At 37.9% G+C, this 25,254-nt stretch overlaps 1 protein-coding gene across 4 annotated transcripts in view; it reads left to right on the plus strand.

The window, feature by feature from the left end:
- The window catches only part of BABAM2 (BRISC and BRCA1 A complex member 2), a 403,301-nt gene that overhangs the window by 81,353 nt on the left and 296,694 nt on the right, over nucleotides 1-25,254 (plus strand). For all 4 annotated transcript variants that reach the window (XM_086700261.1, XM_086700263.1, XM_086700262.1 and 1 more), the window contains exon 4: nucleotides 9,036-9,130. In XM_086700261.1, coding sequence (XP_086556387.1) covers nucleotides 9,036-9,130 — 95 coding nt within the window. The remainder of the gene's footprint in view (nucleotides 1-9,035; nucleotides 9,131-25,254) is intronic.

A 25,254-nucleotide genomic window follows, 5' to 3' on the forward strand; every position in this document is an offset into this window, starting at 1 on the left:
TTTGTCTCTTTAACAATTTTTAAAAATCACCAAAAGTTAAAAAAAAAATCAGTATTCCCCAGTATTTTCCTTTAGAAGGAGACATTTGAGGGGCGCCTGGGTGGCGCAGTCGGTTAAGCGTCCGACTTCAGCCAGGTCACGATCTCGCGGTCTGTGAGTTCGAGCCCCGCATCGGGCTCTGGGCTGATGGCTCAGAGCCTGGAGCCTGTTTCCGATTCTGTGTCTCCCTCTCTCTCTGCCCCTTCCCCGTTCATGCTCTGTCTCTCTCTGTCCCAAAAATAAATAAACGTTGAAAAAAAAAATTTATAGAAGGAGACATTTGGGAAACTTTTTGAAAAATACAGATCTTTGTTAGTACTTACCTTAATAAAAGTATTCTTTGCTTTTAAAAAGGGCTCATTGTAGAGTTACTTTAAATGGAAAACTCCCCAACTACATTTTCAAGATGATTTTATTTATAAAAATTAAATTTACTCATAACCATTGAGTAAACACTTTTTTTTTTAATGTTTATTTATTTTGAGGGAGAGAGAGAGAGGAGTAGGGGGAGGGCAGAGAGAGAAGGAGACACAGAATCCGAAGAAGGCTTCAGGCTCCGAGTTATCAGCACAGAGCCCGATATGGAACTTGAACCCACAAACCGCAAGATCACGACCTGAGCCGAAGTTGGATGCTTAACTGACTGAGCCACCCAGGCGCCCTGAGTAAACACTTTCTAATTTATTTGTGTTTAAGTTAAGATTAAAGTGGAACAGATTTTTACATCAGATTAAAAAACAGCGTTATTGAGATTTAATTCACGTACCATCCAGTTCACTCTTGGAAGTGGATACAATTCATTGGTTTTTAATACATTCACAAGGCTGTACAACCATCAGTATTAATTCTAACATTAATTTTCATCATCACTAAAAGAATCTTTGCACTCATTATCATTAGTGTTCCCTCCCTCTTCCTCTCATCCTGGCCTCTGGTAACTGATAATCTGCTCTCTGTCTCTTTGGATTTACATATTATGGACATTGCATGTAAATGGAATTATACAGTAATCGTATACTATACGTGGCCTTTTGTGTCTGTTTTCATTTAGCATAAAGTTTTCAAGGTCATTCATATTGTAACATATATCAGTGCTTCTTTCTTTGTAGTTGAATGATACTCCATTGTATGTATATACCACATTTTATTTCCACATTGATCAGTTGATGGCCTTTGGGCTGTTCCACTTTTTGGCTGTTTTCCACTGCTGCTGCAAACATTCATGTACAAGCTTTTGTGTGGACATACATTTTCATTTTTCTTAGGTATGTACCTAGCAGTGGAATTGGTGGGTTATAAGTTAACTCTAAATTTAACATTTGGAGGAACTGCCAACCTGCTTTCCAAAGTGATGGCACTGTTTTATATTCCCACCAGCAGAGTGTGAGGGTTCCAGTTTTTCCACATCCTCACCAGCACTTACTTTTTGATTCATACCAATCACAGTTGGTATGAAGGGGTATCAAATTGTGGTTTTGGTTTTCATTTCCTTAATGACTAATGATGTTGAGCATGTTTTCATACACTTATTAATATTAATCTTTTCTGTATCTTCTTTGGAGAAATGTCTATTCAAATATTTTGTCCATTTTCATTTTCAATTACTTAATTTATTAAAGTTAACTTTCTTTCTTTTTTAAAAATTTTAATTCCAGTATAGTTAACATACAGTGTTATATTAGTTTCAGGTGTACAGTGTAGTGATTCAACACCTTGATGCCTCACTCAGTGATCATCTTAAGTGTCCTCTTAATCCCCTTCACCTATTTCACCCATCCCCTACCCACTTTCCCTGTGGTAACCATCTGATTGTTCTCTATGGTTAAGTTCTGTTTTTTGTTTGTCTTCCTTTTCCCCCCTTTGTTTGTTTGTTTTGCTTCTTAAATTCCACATGAGTGAAAGCATATGGTGTTTGTCTTTCCCGACTTATTTCATTTAGCATCATACTCCTCAGCTCCATTCATGTTGTTGCAAATGGCAAGATTCCTTTCTTTTTTATGGCTGAGTAGTATCCCGTTGTATGTATACACTACTTCTTCCTTAGCCATTTATCTGTCACTGGACACTTGGGCTGCTTCCAGAGTTTGGCTATTGTAAATAATGCTGCTTTTGCCCGTTTTTAAATTGGGTTATTTGTCTTTTTATTGTTGAGGTATAAGAGTTCTTTGTATTCTAGATGGAAGTCCTTTATCAGATATATGATTTACCAAATCGTGTATTTCCCCTCTTCAGATTGTCTTTTCACTTTCTAGACAACGAACTTTGAAGGACAAAGTTTAAAATTTTTTGGAGGTTCAGTTTACCTAGTCTTTCTTCTGTTGTGTGGGCTTTTGATTTCATATCTAAGTAAACATTCTTGTTATGAAGGTTTATTCTTATGTTTTCCTCAAAAAGTTTTCTTTTTTTTTTTTTTCAAACGTTTATTTATTTTTGGGACAGAGAGAGACAGAGCATGAACGGGGGAGGGGCAGAGAGAGAGGGAGACACAGAATCGGAAACAGGCTCCAGGCTCTGAGCCATCAGCCCAGAGCCTAACGCGGGGCTCGAACTCACGGACCGCGAGATCGTGACCTGGTTGAAGTCGGACGCTTAACCGACTGTGCCACCCAGGCGCCCCTCAAAAAGTTTTATAGTTTTTTCTCTTACACTTAGGTCTTTGATCCATTTTGAGTTAATTTTTGTGTATGATGTGAATTAGGGACTCATTCATCCTTTTACATGTGGTTATCCAGTTGGCACAGCACCATTTGTTAAAAAAGACCATCTTAGTCTGTTCAGGCTGTTCTAACAAATTACCCTACATTGGATGACTTAAACAACAATATTTCCTACAGTTCTAGAGCTGGGAAGTCTGAGATGAAGGTGCTGTCCTATTCAGTGTCTGGTAGGTCTGCTTCCTGGTTCATGGTCTGTCTTTTTCACTGTAACCTCACATAGCAGAATGGGGCAAGGGAGGTCTCTTGGGTCTTTTTTAAAGGGGATTAATCTCGTTCACGAGGGCTCTGCCCTTATGACCTAATCACCTATCAAAGGCCTTACCTCTGAATACCATCACATTGGGGATTGGGTTTCAACATATGACTTTTAAGGGGGATACATTCAGTCAATAGCAGACTCTTTAATTTAAAAAAATTTTAATTTGTGGTAAAAATAACAAAATTTACCATCTTAATAATTTTTTGTGTATATTTCAGTAGTGTAAACAATATTTAGTTGTACAACTAATCTACATAACTTTTTTCATCTTTAAAAACTGAAATTCTGTATCAATTAAACAGCTCCCAAGTCTCTCCTTCTCCCCCCGCCCTCCTTGCCCCCCAGCTCCTGCTAACCACCATTCTTTCTGTGTCTATGAATTTGACTACTCTTGGTACCTCGTAAAAGTGGACTCATAAACTATTTGTCTTTTTGTGACTGGCTTATTTTCACTTACCATACTATCCTCAAGTTTCATCCATATTATAGCATGTGTCAGAATGTTCTTTTTAAGGGCCGAAGAATATTCCATTGTATGTGTATACCATATTTTGTTTGTCCATTGATGGACACTTGTGTTGTTTCCATTAGGCTATTGTGAATCATGCTGCTGTGAACATGGGTGTACAAATATTTGTTTGAAACACTGATTTCACTTCTTTTAAGTATATACCCCAAAGAGTGGAATTGCTTAGTCATAAGGCAATTCTATTTTTAAATTTTTGAGGTACTGCCATATTGTTTTCCATAGCAGCTGTACCATTTTACATTCTTATCAGTGGTATACAAGGGTTCCCATTTCTCCACACCCTCTCCAACACTTGATATGTTATCTTTCTCTCTTTTTTTTTTATAGTAGTCATCTCTTTTTTTAAATAGTAATACTTTTTATGAGTGTGAGGTGGTGAGAACACTCTTTTTGCCTCACTGAATTCTCTTGGCACTCTTGGCAAAAATCAATTGATTATAATAAAATAAGTCACAGGGATGAAAAGTATAATATAGGCAATACAGTCAATAATATTGTAATACACTTATCGTGGTGAGCATTTTGTAATGTGTGTAATGTATATAGTGATTGTTGAATCACTGTGTTGTACACCTGAAACTAATTTAATATACGTCGAGAATACTTCAATTAAAAATAAAAAAAATCAGTTGACTACAAATGTCAGAGCATTTCCAGACTCTGAATTTTATTCCATTGATCAGTATGTCTGTTCTTATGTCAGTACCACACTGTCTTGATTAGCGTGTCTCCATGATAAGTTTTGAAATTGGGGAGCAGGTCTTCCAACTTGTTTTTTTCCAAGATTGCTTTTGGGCCATCCTGGAACCCTTACATTTCTGTATGACATTTAGGATTGGTTTGTCAATTTCTGCAAAAAAAGAGCCAGGACGGATTTTGACAGGGATTGCATGAAATTTGTGGATTAATTTAGGAAGTATTGTCATCTTAACAATATTGAGGCTTCTGATCCATGAACATGAGATGTCTTTCCATTTATGTAGTCCTTCTTCCATATCTTTCCATTGTTTTATAGTTGTCAGTGTACAAGTTTTGCTGGTTTTGCTAAATTTATTCCTAAGTATATTATTCTTTTTGATGCTGTTGTAAATGGATTTAAGAAAAAATTCATTTCTGGATTTTTCATTGCTAGTGTTATAAAAATGTAATTCTATACATTAATTTTGTCTCTTGCAACCTTGTTGAACTTGTTTATTTTGGTGTGTTTGGATGTGTATTCCTTAGGATTTTCTATATGCAAAATCATGTCATCTGTGTATAGAGATAATGTTTTTTTTTAAAATCTGGATGCCATTCATTTCTTTTTCTTGCCTAATTGCCCTGGCTAGAACCTCCAGTCAAATGTTGAGTAGAATTGGCAAGAGTGGATTTCCTTGGATCAGATTTTTAATGTTTAGTGGTTTGGAAATACGTATTACGGACAGTGATACTTTGGGAACTTGAAAATCCAGCTTTATGTCCTCTTGTAGTAACAAAAGTAGTAAAATCTTTTATTTTAAGTTTATTTATTTTGAGAGCGAGTGGGGAAGGGGCAGAGAGAGAGGGAGAGACAGAATTCTAAGCAGGCTCTGTGCTGCGAGCACAGAGCCCGACACGAGGCTTGAACCCATGAAGTGTGAGATCATGACCTGAGCCAAAATCGGATGCTTAGCCCACTGAGCCACCCAGGTGCCCCAAAACTTCTGTTGGAATTTAGCATGCTGTTTATTTTTTGAATATTAATATGCACAATAGAGTCTAGCTTGGCTTTTTCCAAAACTTCAGTGCCTCTGCTTTGTTAGCCTTATGAATTTGTTTTCTAAATGTCACTGAAGTAGGCCAACTGTGGGACTTCTAAAAACATTATCTCTAATGTATATGTCCTAAGGAATTGTGTGTACTGAGTAGAGTTGAATAAGAATGAGTAATCAGGATGTTCATATTGTCTCTATTAGTGCTACTTAGTCTTAGTTTGGGTTAATAATGCTTTACAGTTAGCACATTTGAAGTAAGTTTATAATTTGTGATAGATACAGTTGACAAGCAGAGATAATGATAGTGGGTAAGGTGATGAGGAGGTAGTGATTATACTACTTTTGATAATTTAATTCTACATCCAACTTCTGAAAAGCATATTTTCCTTTTTAACCCTTTTAAAAAATTCCAGTATAATTAATATGCAGTGTTATATTAGTTTCAGGTGTACAGTGTAATAATTCAATAATTCTATACATTTCTCAGTGCTCATCAAAATAAGTGCATTCTAGGGGCGGCTCGGTGACTCAGTTGGTTAAGTGTTCGACTCTTGATTGTGGCTCAGGTCATGATCTCACAGTTTGTCAGTTTGAGAATCCCTCCTCAGGAGTCTTTCTCCCTCCTTCTCTCTCTGCCCCTCCCCCGTTCATGCACACACACGTGCTTTCTCTCTGTCTCTCTCTCTAAGTAAAAAACTTAAAAAAATAAGTGTACTCTTAATCTCCTTTATCTATTTCCCCCATCTGCCCAGCCACCTCCCCTCTGGCAACCACCAGTTTGTTCTCTAATTTGTTCTCTGTATTTAAGAATGTGGTTTTTTTTTTTTTGTCTCTTTTTTTCTTTGTTTTGTTTCTTAAATTCCACACATAAGTGAAATCATATGATATTTGTCTTTCTCTGACTAACTTATTTCACTTAGCATTATAACGTCTAGGTCTATCCATGTTGTTGCATATCGCATTCTTTTTTATGGCCGAGTCATAATTCATCATGTGTATATACCACATCTTCTTTTTTTTTTTTTTAAAAATTTCTTAACGTTTATTTATTATTGAGGGACAGAGAGAGACAGAGCATGAGCATGGGAGGGGCAGAGAGAGGGGGAGACACAGAATCTGAAGCAGGCTCCAGGTTCTGAGCTGTCAGCACAGAGCCTGATGCGGGGCTCAAACTCACAAACCACGAGATGATGACCTGAGCTGAAGTTGGACGCTTAACCGACTGAGCCACCCAGGTACCCCTATATACCACATCTTCTTTATCCATTTATCTATCGATGGGCACTTGTGTTGCTTCTTTATCTTCGCTTTATAAATAATGCTACAGTAAACATAGGGGTGCATATAGCATTCTGAAGTAGTGTTTTTGTTCTCTTTGAGTAAATATGAAGGGTATATTTTCTTGCTCATATTTATTCTCTATAGAAAGAGGTGGAAGTAACTCTTCTGTACTTTATTCCTTATTATAGATTGTTAGTACTTAGATATCCAATTCAGAAAATAGAATTTTGTTAAATATATTGAACATTTCTTGAATATGTTCTGTATGTTACTCTTTGCCCCATTGGAAACACCAAATAAGTACAAGCCTGTTCATTCTCTGAATGCTTGCAAGATATTTAGGAAAAGCAAATGTTTGTCCTTGTACTGCTCTGTATTTGTGGTTCTCTGTGTATATCCTGTCTCCCTGACTAAATGTAAGCTCCTTGAGGAGAACCATCCTTATATTGACACAGTGTGTATCACAGTGCCTCACATATACCATGTGTTTATTATGAATTTTTGAAATCAGTAGAACAGGAAAAAAACAATATAATACTACAACTAAATACTCAAGTGAATGGTGTCACTAGTCAGTATTGTTGAATGTGAGGCAATGATGATTGGCGTGTACTGGATTTATCAGGAAAGTCTTCATGCAAGGCAGGATTATTAAGTGGACTTATAAAGTCCACTTATAAAGGATAGGTAAGAACTGAGCAAGGCAAAAGGGCATTTCAAGTAGGTGTCATAGTTTGGAGGTCAGTAAGCAGATCATATCGACTGGAATGGAAGGTTGGTATTGGCTTGTAGATAGAAGGGTGAACCAATAAGTAGGATCGTCATATTTCAGAGGCCTTTAAGGCTAGTTTGAAAGATTTGCCCTTTACTCCATTTGACATTAGCAAATCATTGAAGTTTTTGGAGCTAGAAGGTTTTGGGGCAAAGCATTACTTTAAGAATGTTTACTTGGTGATAGCATATATTATGGGCTGGAGGGAAACTTGTACCAGGAGACCACTTAGGAGGGTATGAAAATAATTGAGTTCTTCTAGTCTGTCGATTCTTAAAGAGCAGAGTTTTTTCTTTTATCTTTAGTGGCTAGCATAGTGGCTACAGCAGAATTCAATTTTACTTTTTTTTGTTGGATGCATGAATGCATGAACTAGGTCATCTGGGCCTGGAGAGAGCTGTTAGCAGCAGGAAATACCCATGTGAGAAACATTTTGGAGGGAGAATTGAGGTGACTTGTTTTCTAATAGTATAAAGAGTGCGTAAGGTCAAAGAGGACACTCAAGTCACAGCATGGAGGATTAAGGAATCTCTAGAAATAGGAAAATCAGCTAGGGGAAGTGAGGAGCGAGAAAAGGGAGAGTCAGAGCATGTTTTTAGACTTGCAGAGTTTGAGACTGAAACACATAGTGCGTAGAGGTAGAGAGGCTCAAGTGAGAACTGAAGTCTAAGTGTATTAATTTGGATATTACTATGAAGATCCTGTCTGAGCAGGAAAAATGATTGGACTGATGAAACTCTGTGCGTGGGTACAGAGGTTGTATGCACGTGCACATGCATACACACTCATATGCTAGAACCCGGTACGTGTGTTCAATTGTCCGTACATTAATGTGCTGGTTGGTATTAGCAGAATGATGAGTACTGGTTCTTGGGGTGAGCAGAGGGGCAAAAAAAAAAAAAAATGCTAAAGAAGGAGACAGGAAAGGAACAGAGGTGGAAGAACTTAGCAACACAAATTTGTTAAGGAGACTTTGTAATTTGTCTTGTGTTTCAAGACGGTGTCAGCTAATAAATAATTAGGATACATTGTAGATATAAACCTGACCTTTTTGATTCCAAGCCAAATATTCTTTCCATTATACCAAAAGTTTGCGTGTTTAATTTTTTCAAGGCAAGGTCCTTATCTTTAGAGAAACCGTCTTCAGGAAAGGCTTCTTAATTAGCAGGCAATGATTGGACGGTAACATTTCTTATAGAAAAATCTTCATGTGCTTTGGATGTGGATGCTTCCACTTTTCTGCTTGGGTATTTATATTTGTAGTGTGGTAGGAGACAAAACTTCTGATTGCATGTTGTAGATAGGAATTTAAAAGAGGATATCATTTCTTCCATTTGAAGAATTAATCATTTAGAAGATGCTTTTCAAAAATTTATTCATTTATTTATTTATTTTGAGAGAGAGAGAGAACGCTCGGTAGGGGCAGAGAGAGAGGTGAGAGAGAATCCCAAGCAGAGAGAATCTGACAGCGCAGAGCCTGATGCGAGGCTTGAACTCATGAACCGTGAGATCATGACCTGAATCGGAATCAAGAGTCAGACGCTTAGCTGACAGTCACCCAGGCGTCCCTCAGAATTTTTTCTTTTTGTTAAAGTAAATGTAAACTCCTTTCTTTTTTTTTTCAGAAGTGTTTTTGATGCATTCCTCAGAACATTCATAAATTAGCAAGGAAATACAAAAGGCCTGATGTTTTCTTTTCTTTCAGGGGATATCATTTTCAATGCCCAATACCCAGAGCTGCCCCCTGATTTTATCTTTGGAGAAGATGCTGAATTCCTGCCAGATCCCTCGGCTCTGCATGTGAGTACTGCAGGCTCGTTTTGGATGATCTTTATTTGTTGAAGGAAAATAAAATTAGCTTTTGACAATCGCTTGACAGATAAATTTGCCAAACATGTGGGGTTTTTTCCACCCCTTTTTCCCTCTGTCCTCTGAAATAAGTACAACTCTTCATGTGCCAACATAGTTTAAAGATTTTTTTTTTCATTGCAGTTTTACTTGCAGACTATTTTGAATTAAAATCTGTAGCATATCGGTTAAAATATTTTTACTTCAGCTTAAAGAGACATGTTGAAGAGATTTCTTTATTTTAACTTAATATTTCATGCCTGCAATCAATTTTCTAATGTTTACTAACACTTCATCACAGAGCTTGTTAGGGGAGTGTTTCTTGGCTCTTCAAGAGGCCTTTTTTGTATAGAAGTGAAAGTGGCAAATTTGGACTTGTATCCATATTATCTCAGTATTATTATCAGAAGGGTAAAGATCAGATTAAGTGTTCTTTATTAAGCAAGACCAGAAACTTTGTAGTTAAAGTAAAATATTTCTGGGGTTAAAGCAGGGAAAGGAGCTGTGGTACTTGTCAGAGCACATGTGGTTTACATAAAAAATTGTGTGTTTCACATTGCTCGTGGAGAAAAACATGTGCCATTTTGTTTAAAAGGTCTGACCAGACAAGATGTCTCTTTCTTTCCCTTCTCAAGTTCAGTTTTGCCATGATGCCTATACTATAAGAGGGTTTTATTGTTCAAAACTATGTCCTTTGTTTGGTCTTTTTTGTCTCAAAGTTTTGTAATTAAAAATTTTGATGACTTTGAAATCTTGTGCCCCCCCCTCCCTTTTTAAAAAGGGAAGTGTTAAACAGGAAGTTTTAACCCAAACCTAAAGAATTATCTTAAATTTTGGAACACAGCCGTAAAAATGTGATTGGCAAGAGTAGGCTGGGTTTGTTGCAAAATTTCTAATAATTACACTCAAACTGCTAGTTGATTTTCAAAAATGTGTAGTTTAAGCATGGTCCCTTTGGATGCTACGTGTTACACATTGACCCCATATTGAAGCGGAGGGGCTTACCTGGAGTTAAAGAGTCAGAAGTATCTCTACAGACCTCTTCTGTGTTAAATCTGCCCAGTGGAGGGTAACATATGCGAAATGCCAAAGATGTATTACAGGCTAAGTGCTCCAGGAATTTAAAGAAGGTTGTCAGAAAAGGCTTTGTAGTAGAGGTGACACTTGGACTCACTCTCAAAGAATGGAGCCTAAGTAGGGAGTATGGCAGAGAGAATTTCAAACAGGGGGCATGACATAAGCAAATGAAATGTATAATGTATTGTAGCGCTACAGACAGGCTTGCTGAAGTGTAAGTTAATATAAGGAAGGGCTGGAAAAGGTTAGAGAGGGAAGTTGGGACAAGATTGTGGAGAACATTGAATGCTAGGTTAAGAGCCACTGAAGGAAATGATAATAACAGAATCATTCAGTAGCAATGTGGTCAGTATAATGGATCAAGGAAAGGGTAAGGAGCAGAACTGAGGACTGTTGCCAAAATCTGGGGGAGGGCGAAGAAAGGGGCTTTGAGCTAGGATGATACAAGAGGGAATACCATGAAGGAAAGGATAAGAAATATTTACAACTTCTTTTTTGGGAATTGCCTTTAAAATTTGCAAGGCACATCTTCTATATTGAAAAGTATTGTGAGAGTGTAGAATTTAAAACCCAAAAGGACCTCGAGGTTCAGCTTATTCCACTTTTCTGTTTTATTTTATTTTTTATGGGTTTTGAAATTCTTTTTATTTTAGTATTTTTTGAGAGAGAGAGCGCCTGTGCAAGGGTGAGTGTGCAAGCAGGGGAGGGGCAGAGAGGGAGGGAGAGAGAATCCCAAGCAGACTGCACACCCAGTGCCTAGTGTGAGGTGGGGCTCGATCTCACCACCCTGAGATCATGACCTAAGCCAGAATCCAGAGTCAGATGCTTAACCGACTGAGCCACCCAGGCACCCCGCTATTTTTCTATTCTAATACTGAGAAAATGGACCTAGAATTGTATAATTGTGTCAGAGTTGATACTATAACTCTACTCTTCTTATATTTAGTCCCTGAGTGAAGTTTTTGCAGGTGTTTTTGAGAAATTAGCTGAAGAGGAACAGCCAAAAAAAAAATCAAAGCACTATGTCTAAGAGGACAATTACAAATCTAGGGGAATGCTTTCTTCAGCTATAGTCAATCTGAGGACTCAGGCAGGCTACCCAGTGCTTCTTCCGGCACCAGTGGTTTAGGCAAGTCTAGAAAAGCAACCAAGGGACACCATCTACCAGCTGGTGAGGTCCACCCAGCCCTAGAGGTACTCTGGATGTTCATTGTCATCTGGCTAAAACACTAGGACAGGATAAATGTCAGCAGACGTCTCCCTGAGCATAGCATGCCTCCAAAGGACTTTTCCCTCACCTGTTAACAGGTTATGGTTTAATTCTTCAATTCAGGTCAGCCTTTTTTCCTTCCTTCCTGCAGTGTGCAGAACACAGTCACTAATAACCTGATTAGTCCGTATGAAGTTCTGAATGAAGGAGGGATTACATATTTCATCACCTATGGAGCGGAGAACAGAATGTCTAGAGTTTTTGGATTTTCCCCTTGAAGTACTAATTGCAGGAGGGAATGAATAGGTACCCTTAGATTCTGGGAGTGTAGTCCAAAGTAGTCGCTGTGGCAAATATGGAATTTCCCTGAAGTTACTGGGTTTTATCTTCAAAATTAATAAAAATTATTTTGCGTTTGATTCCATAATATGCTTGTGCTCTTTAATAAAAAGTGTATTAAATTACAAATATTTGAGAAAAAAATGTGTTCCACCTTGAGAAATACAGTTTTTGAGAATATTTTATTTATTCAATTTGTTTAAACTGGCTTCTTTCCATGAAAGGATTTGAAGTAAATTAAATAAAGGATGCACATAAAGTCAATAAAAATATGTGAGGTGCTCTAATCCATCAGATGAAGTCACCTCTTTCCACACTCAAGCTCTTCATTCACAGAGATGAGTTTCATTAAGGACTTTGAGATCCTCAGATGAATGCAAAATACTAGATAGAGATACCAGATCCAGATAAATACTAGATAGACACCAGAGACAAGTATCTCATGGACACCAGAGTCATAAAATCATGGAGTTATAAATGTAGTTGTCCAGTGGTTCCCACTTCTGGCTATCCATTAGAATAATTTAGGAAGCCTGTTAAAAATACAGATTCCTGGATCCCACTGGAATAGCGAATTACACCTGTTAGGGAGCTGAAGAGTCATTAAATTCTCTGGGCCATTTCTATGTATTAGTTTGTGAACTGCTATTGGGAATCACTCATTGAACCCATCTTTTATAGTAACGTCTCCAACAGAAGGTCATTTGTCTTTGCTTGACATTGTTTCCAGTGAGGTATCATTTTCCATTTTGGGGACAGCTTCATTTCTTTTCTTTTCTTTTTTTTTTTAATTACCAGCTTTATTGAGACATAGTTTATGTGCCATGCAATCCGCCCATTTAAAGTGTATAATTCAGTGGTTTTTAGTATATTGACAGAGTTGTGTAACCATTGCCAGAGTTGAATTTACATTTTTAAAAACTGAAGTATAATTGACATTTTAACATTATTTGCTTTCAAGGGTACAACATAATGATTTGATATTTGTATTTATTGCGAAGTGATCACCACAGTGTCTAGTTAACATCTGTTATTATCAAAGTCAAATTTAAACATTAGCAGTCACTTCCCTATCCTCCCCACTCCTACCTGTATCCACTCTAAGCAGTAACTATTCTGCATTCTGTCTCTGTGGATTTGCCTGTTCTGGACAGTTCCTATAAATGGAATCGTACAGTATGTGATCCTTTGTGACTGACCAGTTTCATCAGCATACAGTTTTCAACGTGTCATGTATCACTACTTCATTATTTATTGCTAAATAATATTACATTGTGTGCATATACCACATTTTATGTATCCATCATCAGTTGATAAACATTTGGGTTGTTTTTATGTTTTGGCTATTATAAGGACTGTTTTAATTGTTCTTGGATATATCCCTAGGAGTAGAATTGCTGTGTCAAATGGTGACTATGTTTAGCTTCTTGAGAAACTCCCAGGCTGCTTTCCAAAGTGGCTATACCATTTTACATGCCCACCAGCAGTATATAAGTGTTCCAGTTTCTCCACACCCAAATAACCAAAATTTGTTATTATCTGTGTTTTTGATTATAGCCTGTGAAGTGGTATCTCATTGTGGTTGTGGTTTGTGTTTTGCTGATGGCTAATGGCGTTTTGCATCTTTTCATGTCCTTATTGGCCATTTTTATAACTTCTTTGGAGAAGTGTCTGTTCAAATCCTTTGCCCATTTTTTAAATTGAGTTATTTGCCTTCTGTTGTTGAGGTGTAAGAGTTCATTGTATATTCTGGATATAAGGTATATGACTTGTCACAATTTTCTTCCATTCTGTGGATTGTCTTTTAAGTTTCTAGGTAGCATTGTTTGAAGGACAAAAAATATTTAAGTCTAACTTCTCTGCATTTTATTTTGTTGTGTGTGCTTTCGATTTCACATCTAAGAAACCATTGCCTAGTCCAAGGTTATGAAGTCTTACTATTATCTTTTCCTTAAAAACTTCTGGAATTTTTTTGCTGACATTTAGGTATTTGATCCATTTGGGGTTAATTTTTGTGTATTGTGTGAGATAGGGGCCCTATTTCATTGTTTTATAAGTGGAGATCCAGATGTTTAAATATGATTTATTGGAAAAACTGTTTTTTCCTGTTGAGTTCTTTTGGTATTCTTGTTGAAACTCAGTTGACTATAAATGTGAGGGTATATTTCTGAACTTGCCTTTCTATTGATTTGATCTGTATTTTAACCTTATACAGTACCACACTGTCTTAACTGCTGTGACTTTGTAATAAGTTTTGAAGTGTGAAATATGAGTTTTCCAACTTTGTTCTTCTTTTCCAAGAATCCTTTGACTGTTGTGGGTCCCTTGCATTTCCTAGGATCAGCTTGTCAGTTTCTTCTGAGAGTCCAGCTGGGATTTTGATAGGAATTGCGTTGAATCTAGATTCAGCTAGAGAATTGCTATTCACCGCTTTCATTCATAACTCTCTTCCCCCATTTATCTGAATGGCTTGCTTCCCTCCTATTTTCAAATGTCATTATATCGGAGAGGCCTTTCCTGGTGTCCTTATACAAAGTAGTAGTAACACCCTCCCCATTAGGCTGTCATTTTTATTTTATTTTATTTTATTTTATTTTATTTTATTTTATTTTATTTTAAATTTTTTTAACGTTTATTTATTTTTGAGACAGAGAGATACAGAGCGTGAACAGGGGAGGGGCAGAGAGAGAGGGAGACACAGAATCTGAAACAGGCTCCAGGCTCTGAGCTGTCAAGCACAGAGCCCGACGCGGGGCTCGAGCTCACAGACCATGAGATCATGACCTGAGCCGAAGTCGGACGCTTAACCGACCAGGCCACCCAGGCGCCCCTACGCTGTCATTTTTAAATCATGCTTTGTTTTCTTCTTTGCACTTAACTATTTGATAAATTTTTGGTTGCTGATTTGTTTGGTACCTCTGTCCCAGGGTGACCAATAGCCCTGGTGTGCCTGAGGCTGATGGGTTTTCTGGAATGTAGTGCCTTCAGTGCTGAAACTGGGTAGTCGCGGGCAAATTAGGATAGAGGGTTCCCCTTGTTTCTTCACTGGAATGGAAGCCTCATGAGAGAATGAATTCATTTTCTTCACTGCCGTGTCCTAGTATCTAGAAAAGTGTCTGGTGTGTGGAGGTGCACGATATACGTTTGTTAGATGAACAGGTCTCCCCTAAGTTTGTGTATTTCTTAAGGGACTTGTTGGTTTCCAAGACTCGAAAAGATGTTTTAGACGAAAATTTCAAAATAGAAGAAGAGATTCAGTTTTAGAGAAACTGGGAGATAAAAATCAGTTAGCAGAATCTCTGAGGCAGTGATTTTCAGCCTCAGTTTTGCAATGCCCTGTGGTATGTTTGGCTACCCAGAGGGCATTGTGAAATTCTTTCCCCAAAAGTAATAATGATAATTCCCTTTAATTTAAAATAAAATTGCACCAAGGAGGAAGGGTGGTTCAGAAGTTTAAATGAGAAGGACATGTTGCAATTATAGCAAAAGTGGAAGCCACTGATATCTGACTTCCTAGTTTGAAGAAGGTAAGAGCGGTCTTGGGTTTGGGACAAGCACCTTCACGGTAGGGAATCTAATGTTCTCATTCCTTCACTGATTTTTCTGCTCATATGGAATGTAAGTGTAGAAAGAAGGATTGTGCTCACACCTTGTCACTGCTCCCCTGCTCGCTCTTCACTGTGCCTTCTGAAGGACATCTTTTGAATGTGTCCTTGCAAAACAGTGCCCGTCCCGTGTGTACATGAAATGTATGTGAAGAATGCGCTTTGCTGAGATGGACTGCGTGGCCCATGGCTGCAAAATGCCGTCCAGGTGTGTGGTGCTCCTACGCCGAGACACTTCCCTGTGCCATGGCCTACAGCACATTTTAAAACCGCAATCTCTTTCATTTTTCAAATATTTATTTACTGCCTCATTTGAGACCCTTAAAAGACTCCTCTTTAGCCCTAAGGCTGGACATAATGCTCAAGACAGAGAAGTGAATGAAACTGCAGCCTGAGGCAATAGGTGCAGGGATGGGGGTGTGTGCCCATGATGCCGTGGGGATAATTGGAGGAGTGCTCTACCAGTTCCGAGCACAGGCAGTGTTGAGACTAAGGAACAGATTCTTTGATCATTTATAAAAGATCCACATTTTTATATAACTTATAGAAGAAGGATGTATCTACAGGAGAGTGTGCAAATCACAAGTGTCTTACATGGAGAATTTCCAAAAAATAAACATACCATGTAACCAGCACTTAGATCAGGATCGGTTCGATGCGGGGCTCAAATTCATGAACTATGAGATCGTGACCTGAGCCGAAATCAGGAGTCGGATGCTTAACCTACTGAGCCACCTGGGCGCCCCATCACCCCACATTTATTTGTGAGCTTCACCCCTGTAGTTTGTTATTGTTGTTTGCTCATTCCATTGCATGAGCGCAGAGCAGTTTATTTATTCATTCTAGTATTGATCGACATTTGGATTCTTTTTAGGATTTCGCTGTTGTGAATAGTGCTATCATGAATATCCTTGTGCCTGTCTCAGTGAATATGTGTGTGCATTTCTGAGGGGTATATACGGAAGGGCTATCTTGCTGGGCCACGTGGTGTAGAGGGTTAAGGAGAGGATTAATAAACACGCGTGCGCGCGCACATGTTTAATTTTGAAGGTATGTGTTATAACTAGGCTTTAAAAGCCCAGTTGTAGGAAAACAGAACATCTTGAAAGTACAAACAAGGTACCCTTAAAAGGAAACTTGACCAGTTTATCATTCGGAGTTTAGTCAGGAGCAGAAACCATACCAGTAACTCAAATAGGGAAAATTGAGTAACGAGAATTATTAGCTACTTAAATGGAGTAGAAGAGCACTCTAGAGAATGCAAAGCACAGCGGTTGTAGAAAGCAGCTATTCCGTGGCTGAGAGAGAATACCCAAGAGGGAACAAACTCGGAAGGCTCCTTCCCTGGGTCTCTGTTCCCTGCCCCGGGCTGACATTCTGTCCTCCTTGTTGGAGAGGGTGTGACCGCAGCCCACTGGATTATGGAGATTTGCACTTGGGGGTGCCGCAGACCAGAACTGGTGTGGCCTACTGGGTGCTGGTGGGCGAGGGTGGCGAGTGGAGATGGGCTGGGTGCCGGTTAAACAGGCTGGAGGGTGGCACTACTGGGTCTCCTGCATGCCTCTGGCAGTGGCACCATAGGGGCAACTATGAAAAGTACCTCAGAACTGGGATTAGAAGCTCCTCCCTCTGTTATGCCTTGCGCTGTCCCTCCATCACTTTCTACTGACAAGCTAAACATTGCACCAGCTGGCAAAGAAAAAGTGTTTGCGGGGTCCAGTCCCAGTTTCATAAACAGGACAAACGAGTAGATTGGGAAGAGGAGTGGCAGTAAATGAATAGCACAACTAGACAATGCCAAACTTCTCTTCCAGTGTATTGTTTTCTGTTGTGTCTACTCTACTGTTAAGTCCACTTGATGAGTTCTTATTTTTAGTAATATGTTTTTCAATTCCGCAATGCTTTGGTGAATTTATCTTTTTATCTATAGTTTTGCCATTTTATTGCACATGCTAATCCTATTTATTTTCCAGTCCTGTAAGCCAGTTGTAATATCTGGACTATCCTAGGGCCTAGGGTCTATTTATTTTGCCTGCTTCTTTCTTTAGTTATCAGTCACGTGGTTCTGTATTTGCTGTCTTTCGTAGTTTTGAGTGAATGTCAGACATTCCTGTTTAAAAAAAAAAAAAAAAGCAACCATAGAGGCTTCAGATGATGTGATCATCTTATAGAGAGAGGGTTCATTGTCCCCTCTCCTAGGCAGAGAGTGTTGATTGATCACCTGAAGCTATATAGGACTCTGCTGGGTTGAGGCTGGTCTATGTCTTTGGTAAGGGTCGTCTACCTGTGGTTCACTATGATTTCTGAGGTAGAGTTCTTCAGGGCTTTTTTGTGAAAGTCTGGAGTGGTCAGTGTTCTAAGACACTTCTAAGATCCTTGGCTTATGAAATATTTTAAAGTAGAATTCCACATCATTTACCAAATATTCAAATACCTAGCATGGATCTTTGCCCCAATAGATTTGAAATTCTAAATTTTCGATTATAAGACTGTTGATAGCTCGGCTCTGTTTTTCAGAGGTACTTGCTTAATTTTAGCTTCTTGCCCATGGGCGGCCACAGAATTCATCAAATATCTTGAGGGTAACTGGCTACATGTTTGATGTCTCTAAAGGCTCTGCCAAAAGTTCTAAATGATTTTTCTGAGTCCAGCAGCAGATTTGTGACTGTGCAAAGCCTGGATTCTCAGCCTCCCTCTTGTGCCTGGAATTTGCAAATGTCTCCAGGGTAAAAGCAGAAGTCAGTTGTTTTGCATTTTTGAGAACATATAATTTTACCCTTTACTTTCATAGCAAAAACACACAAAACTTTAGTGGACCATAAAATACTACTCGCTTTGTTGGCAAGAATACAGAATTAATACAAAGTATTAATTAAAAATATTTGACGTTAATAAAAATGTTAAGTAACATTAATTAGTAAAATGTTTGAAAACAGTGTACTTCTTCCTTTTTTATGAAAACCTAGACTTTAAGTTCCAGTAGGTTTTTCTAAGGTAGAAATACGGGTGAATGTTATTTAGAGGTGGCATCTCATGCTCTCTCGAGTTGAATGCAGCTTGGATTCAAAGGATGCATTTATGTATGATCCAAGTGAATACGAGAGAAGTACTAGAAATTTTGATGCAAAATTGGTTTATGTGCTGATGAGTTAAAAACTCAATTTGTACTTCTACCCAATATCACTGTTTTTACTTATCAGCCATGGAAACATTTTATGAGGTAGGAGGGATGTCAATGTTATTCTTTGTAAAATGTACCTCCTAAGGGGAGATGGTGGAAGGCTTTGGTTTAAAAACGTTGATTTGTGGGGCGCCTGGGTGGCGCAGTCGGTTAAGCGTCCGACTTCAGCCAGGTCACGATCTCGTGGTCTGTGAGTTCGAGCCCCGCGTCAGGCTCTGGGCTGATGGCTCAGAGCCTGGAGCCTGTTTCCGATTCTGTGTCTCCCCCTCTCTCTGCCCCTCCCCCGTTCATGCTCTGTCTCTCTCTGTCCCAAAAATAAATAAACATTGAAAAAAAAAATTTTAAAAACGTTGATTTGTGATTTCATCTATTTTTCCAAAGGCATTGCTGTTACAACTAACTGTAGATTAAGGAGTGGAGTATTAACATATACACATGTCTATATACACGTATAATTTTGAAGGCATGTGTTATAAACAGGGCTTTAAAAGCACAGTTGTAGAAAAACAGAGCATCTTGAAAGTACAAACAAGGGACATTTAAGATGTTCACTCTCATAAGACAAATGAAAAAAAAAAAGGCAAACCAAGTTATTTTTTGAAATCCAACGGCAAATATAACATTTAGCAGATGTTACCAGTTTTGATTTACTCGATTGAATTTGCAAAAATGCTTTTGGGAAAATGAGGTACTGAGTTGCATGTGACGCATTTCAGCTTAAGAATTTGCTCTCCCAGAGCAAGAGGAGTTAGTTCATGATCAGTGTTTGGAGATTGCTCATTGTCGTTGGTTGTTTGATTTCCTTTGTTATCCTCTCTTTATCACCTTCTACCCTCTCCAGCATTGTCCTCTGAGAGTTGGGTTTTAAAGTTATGATAACATATTTTTATTATTATTAACATATAAAATATAGGCAAGTGCCAAGAAAACAAATCTATAATTGTGCACAATTTAGAGACGAGTGTTAATGTATAATGAAGTTAATGTCTTTACTCCTAGTGTTTTTCTGCATCTGTGTCACCTGTACGTATGTCCTCCACAGTTGTCAGTGATTTTTACTTTATATATTATCGTAAGCATGTCTCTGATGACATTACAGATTGATCTGAAACATCTTTTAAAATTGGCTTCTATTCTTTTGACCTGTTCTGATGGTTAGTACTTACCCAGGCAAATAAAAGGTGTATCGGAAACCAGTCCTTTTTCTTTAAATTTCTCATAAAAAACTCTGACTGCCTGCCGCTTAAGGCTGTTAACTAAGTGAAATGATAATTTGTGAATTCTTAGTAACTAATAGTAGTTTATGGGTAATAACTTAACTAAAAACAGTCTTAATTCATCGTTGTAAGTCTTATGGCTATGAACAGGGATTCTGCCCATGTTTCTCTTAAGAAAATAAGAGCGGAACGAAAGTTTTAGTGAAACTGCATCAGAATTGTTTCTGGCTAGCATACACACAACATTTAGTTGGAGATGAAGAACTCTGCCTTTCAAGAGGACCTTGGCTTGTTTGGAGAAACAGGACTTAAACTTAAAAAGAGAAATATTATAGCAAATTGTAGTATACTGTCATGGCACCGTAATACTATCTCTGGAGCACTACTATTTTGTCCAGTAATTGTGCGTTTCCATTTTTGTCTTTTCTACCATTCCCTGAGCACCTTGAAGCAGAGACCGTATCTTATTCATCTTTAATTTCTAACACTTACGTGTGGTAAAGGGACTTAGTAAGTACACACCAATACATATATTTTTTTAAATGCATCGATATGCTAAGTACCACATTAATGGCACCGGAGTTCTGATGGGGTAGTGATTGTGGAGTCTGTGGTGATCTGAGGCTTCATGGAGGTAGGAGGGTTTTACCTGGGTCTTCAAGCGGAGGATAGGATTTAGAAAATGCACAGAGGGGATGGCGCTGTGGGCAGGGGGACAGAGCTTCCAGAGAAGCATCACGAACCAAGGATAACATATTGGAAGCACTGAGCAGCAAACCGGTTTTATTGGGGGAGAGTTTGCATGGGCAAATATTAGAAAATACAGTTACAGAGGTAGATTGAGGTGAAATTGTAAGGGGTTTGGAATCCAAAGCTAAAGATTATTCATTACTAGCATAGCCTCTGATTTTAAGGAACTACTGCAGACTTATTAGGTTTTGTTTTCCTTTTTAGAAAAAGACATTGAAGCTTTTGTGAGATGTTCATGATCTAGGTAATTTTTTTCCCCCTGTGGTATTGAGGATTACAGGAATTTTTGATATCTTTACTTTGTAGCCACCTGCTGTTAAGTGCACTTCTGGAAATTGTTATGAACTTCATGTACGCGCATTAGTTTTTCAGAGGAGTCAAATTTTTATTATATATTTTTAAAGAAAAATGTGCGGTTAACTGTTGATTATATTCCTTCAGAATCTTGAAATTGATTATTTCACATTCTCCACTTGTTTCAGAGGCTGGTCTTCCAATTTGCTTGATTTGTGTGCTTTTGGTATACAGGGCCTGATGAGTGAATAAACCCTAACAAACTTTTAATTTTAGAACTTTTAGGATTTTTATGTTTAGATTTACGGAATTATTGCAAAGATAGTGCAGTGTTTCTGCATGCCCCACATTCAGTTTCCTCTGGTGTTATTAACATCTTACATTACTGTGATTCATATGTGAACATTAATGAACCAATATTGATACAGTATTATTAACTAAAGCCCTTACTTTATTCAGATTCTCTTAGTTTTTTGTTTTTTTTTTTGTTTTTTGCTTTTTTTTTTAAATAATGTTCTTTTTCTGTTCAGGATCCCGTCCAAGATGCCACATTACGTTAGTCTTGCATAATCTTCATGTCTGTTTAGGTTGTGGCAGGTTCTCAGACTTGCCTTGTTTTTGATGGCCTTGACAGTTTGGATGAGTACTGGTCAGCTCTGTTGATCACGGGATGGATTATGCTGGCCAAGGCACCTAGTACCTATGCCTATATTTATTGATAAAACTGTTAATATTATTCCCAGTGTCACAAGGCTGTTGTGGGAGTAAGGAAAGTAATATTTGAGTGGAAAAATAGAAATAAAATTGTGGGTGTGGAAACCAAAATGACCAAGGGCAACATAATAATGATAAGTACAGAGAGCTTGGCAAATATTTGTATTTTCAAAGAAGTCCCCTTGTTTCCCTATATAATTGGAAGCAGCTTATTCTGCTTTTTGAGCTTACATTTAAACTCATATAAATGTGAGGTTTTGTACTTTATTTGAAAGTCTTTAGGTTTGGGATTATTTTGCTGTACTTGGGTTATCTATGGGGATGGGAACATTTTAAAAAGGAGAAGAGCCTCATAAATTTGAACCTGGTTCTAATGTATGCTTTCTCCAACATTTTAAAAAAGCTAAAAAAAAAAAAAAAACCAACAAAAAAAAAACCTCTTAGCCATTTAAAAACATTTTTCGGAGAAATTATCTGCATCCGGCTGAGAATTTTATGCCAAACTGCAGCCCCCACACAGGCTTTGGAGAGCCAAGATATTTAAACCTGCAAAGTGCCAGCTCAACCCTTACGCTGGTCTGATGTAATCAGTTAACCACAGAGTGGTTTGTAGCCTTGAACTGACAATGACTCAGTAGACCTTGTATACATTAAAAAATGTTTTTAAGTTATTGGGATTATGAAAATACCATAGAAGCACAATATTATTATAAGCAAAACATTCAACACATTTATAATGTAGTTTCTTGACTGTATTTCAAGAACATTTATGAAGAAGCCATATTGAAAAGTAAAAAGTCTGGATTATTATAGATTTTTTAAAAGAAAGGAAGCAAATTACTTATAGTATCTAAAATTGTCTACCAGAGATCATCACTCATTTGAAATCAAAGGGGTCCTTTAGGAGATTTGAAAAAATTCATCGGTAAGGACTAATATAACAATTGTATATCATTTGTATGTTCAAAGGACATTTTAAAAGGATTTATTTATTTTATTGATTTGGAGGTACTTGGAAGGTTACCATGGACTTTAGCTCAGTAAGCCCCTGTAGGAAGTATTTTAAAAATGCAAAATTTGTCCCAAGGAAGTTTGATTTTAATTTAAAAACTAATATATTAAAAGTGTAAGTTAATCATTTGTTTTACTTTCGACCCTACCTCAGTACTGCTCCTGAGCCCAAATTCACTAAATCCACTCATATTAAGTTAAAAGCATTTTAGAGTCAGGAAAAGATGAAATAACTATTTTAGACATTTGGGTTTGTGTGTTTGTATTGATACATGAATAGAACTGAACAGAAATGACTTTGAGATATTAGCTGTAGATTTATGTTGAAAATGTATCTTTTCTGGGGCGCCTTGGTGGCGTCTGACTTTGCCTCAGGTCATGATCTCATGGTCCCTGAGTTCGAGCCCCACGTCGGGCTGTGTGCTGACAGCTCAGAGCCTGGAGCCTGCTTTGGATTCTGTGTCTCCCTCTCTCTCTGTTCCTCCCCTGCTCATGCTCTGTCTCTCTCTGTCTCAAAAATAAATAAAAACATTAAAAAAATTTTAAAAAACTGTGCCTTTTCTAGCTTAAAGTGAATAAATTGACACCCTTAATATATTTTGAATGAGAAAATCTATTAATAGTAATTTGCAAACTTTGAAGACTAAAAATAAATCCATTAACATGACTTTAACTTCCTGAAGAGAGGCTAGGCACCATTTCTTTTGTTAGTACTTTTTAGACCTTTTTATTTATAATCATTAAAGTTGTAATGTAAATGTGCTGTTTTACAGCATGTCCTGTGAGAATTTTGTTTTCTAAGAAAATAATGCAATAGAAGATGTTTATAAAATCTAAGGTAGGGGCACCTGGGTGGCCCAGTCAGTTACGCATCTGACTCTTGATTTCAGCTTAGGTCATGATCTCACGATTGTGAGATCGACTCCCACGTTGGGCTCCATGCTGAGCATAGAGCCTGCTTGAGACTCTCTCTCTCTCTCTCTCTCTCTCTCTCTCTCTCTCTCTGTCTCTCTCTCTCTCTCTCTCTCTCCCCCTCTCCCTCTCTCTCCCTCTCTCCCTCCCCCCTCCCCTTTCCCTCCCCCTCTCCCCCACCCTCTTTCTCTCTCCCACTCCCTCTCCCTTCCTCTGCTCCTCCCCATGTGCGCTCTCTTTCCACAAAAAAAAAAGAAAGAAATTAAGGAAAAGGATTAATGAGAAGTTTGAAAATTGAGAAACCTTAGTCGATTAAAAAATTAAGATCAGTTTAATGATAGAGCTTTTTAAAATGTTTAACATCAATTTATGACTGTAAATTTGTAACTAGCCATTTTTAGACACAAAAACATAATTCTTAGATAGTTTTTAGAAATCAGAGCGAAACAATATTCTTTGTAACCATAGAATTGATTCATTTTTAAAGACTTTGTATTATGGAGAATTTCAAACATATATAAAAGTAAACAGTATTGTATAATGAGTCTTCATGGCTCTGTCACTTAGCTTCAAGAATTGTCAACTCATATTCTGTCTTGTTTCATCTGTATCTACATTCACTTATCTCTTACCATATTATTTTGAAGCAAATCCCATACATTATGTCATTTCATCTGTAAATACTTTTGTATTTACTCAAAAAGATAAGGAATCTTTGGGGTGCCTGCGTGGCTCAGTCTGTTGAACGTCCGACTTTGGCTCAGGTCATGATCTCATGGTTCGTGAGTTCGAGCCCTGAGTCGGGCTCTGGGCTGACAGCTCAGAGCCTGGAGCCTGCTTCAGATTCTGTGTCTCCCTCTCTCTCTGTCTCTCCCCTCCTTGCACTCTTGTCTCTGTCTCTCTCAAAAATAAATAAACATTAAAAAAAATTAATAAAAAGATAAGGAATCATTATTTATTATAGTTATTATCTTATCATTAACATACCGTGTTTTATTAGTTTCAGGTTAGTTAACATACAGTGTAATATTAGTTTCAGGTGTACAATGTAGTGATTCAACACTTTCATACATCACCCAGTACTCATCACAACAAGTGCACTCCTGAATCCCCATCACCAAATTTAACCTGTCTCCCACCCACCTCATCTCTGGTAGCCATCAGTTTGTGGTTAGACTCTATAATTAAGAGTCTGTTTCTTGGTTTGTTTCTCTTTCTCTTTTTTTTTCTCGCCCTTTGCTTGTTTGCTCTGTTTCTTAAATTCCACATATGAGTGAAATCATACAGTACTCGTCTTTCTCTGACTGACTTATCTCGCTTAGCATAATACTCTCTAGGTCTATCCATGTCATTGCAAATAGCAAGATTTCGTTCTTTTTTATGGCTGAATAATATTCCGTTGTGTGTGTGTATATGTACACACACAGACACACATATGTATACACCACATCTTCTTTATCCGTGCATTCATTCGTTGATGGACACTTGCGCTGCTTTCATAATTGTATTTTCATAAATAATGCTGCTATAAACATAGGGGTGCAGCTATCCCTTTGAATTAGCGTTTCTGTATCATTTGGGTAAATACTCACTAGTGTGATTGCTGGATCATAAGGTAACTCTATTTTTAACTTCCTGAGGAACTTCTGCACAGTCTGCCACAGTGGCTGCGCCAGTTTGCATTCCCACCGGCAGTGCACGAGTGTTTGTTTTTCTCCACATCCTCGCCCACACCTGTTGTGTCTAGTGTTTTTAATTTCAGCCAT

The sequence above is a fragment of the Puma concolor genome, chromosome A3 (assembly GCF_028749965.1).
Source record: "Puma concolor isolate L17-30 chromosome A3, mPumCon1.1.hap2, whole genome shotgun sequence".
NCBI classification, from domain to species: domain Eukaryota; kingdom Metazoa; phylum Chordata; class Mammalia; order Carnivora; family Felidae; genus Puma; species Puma concolor.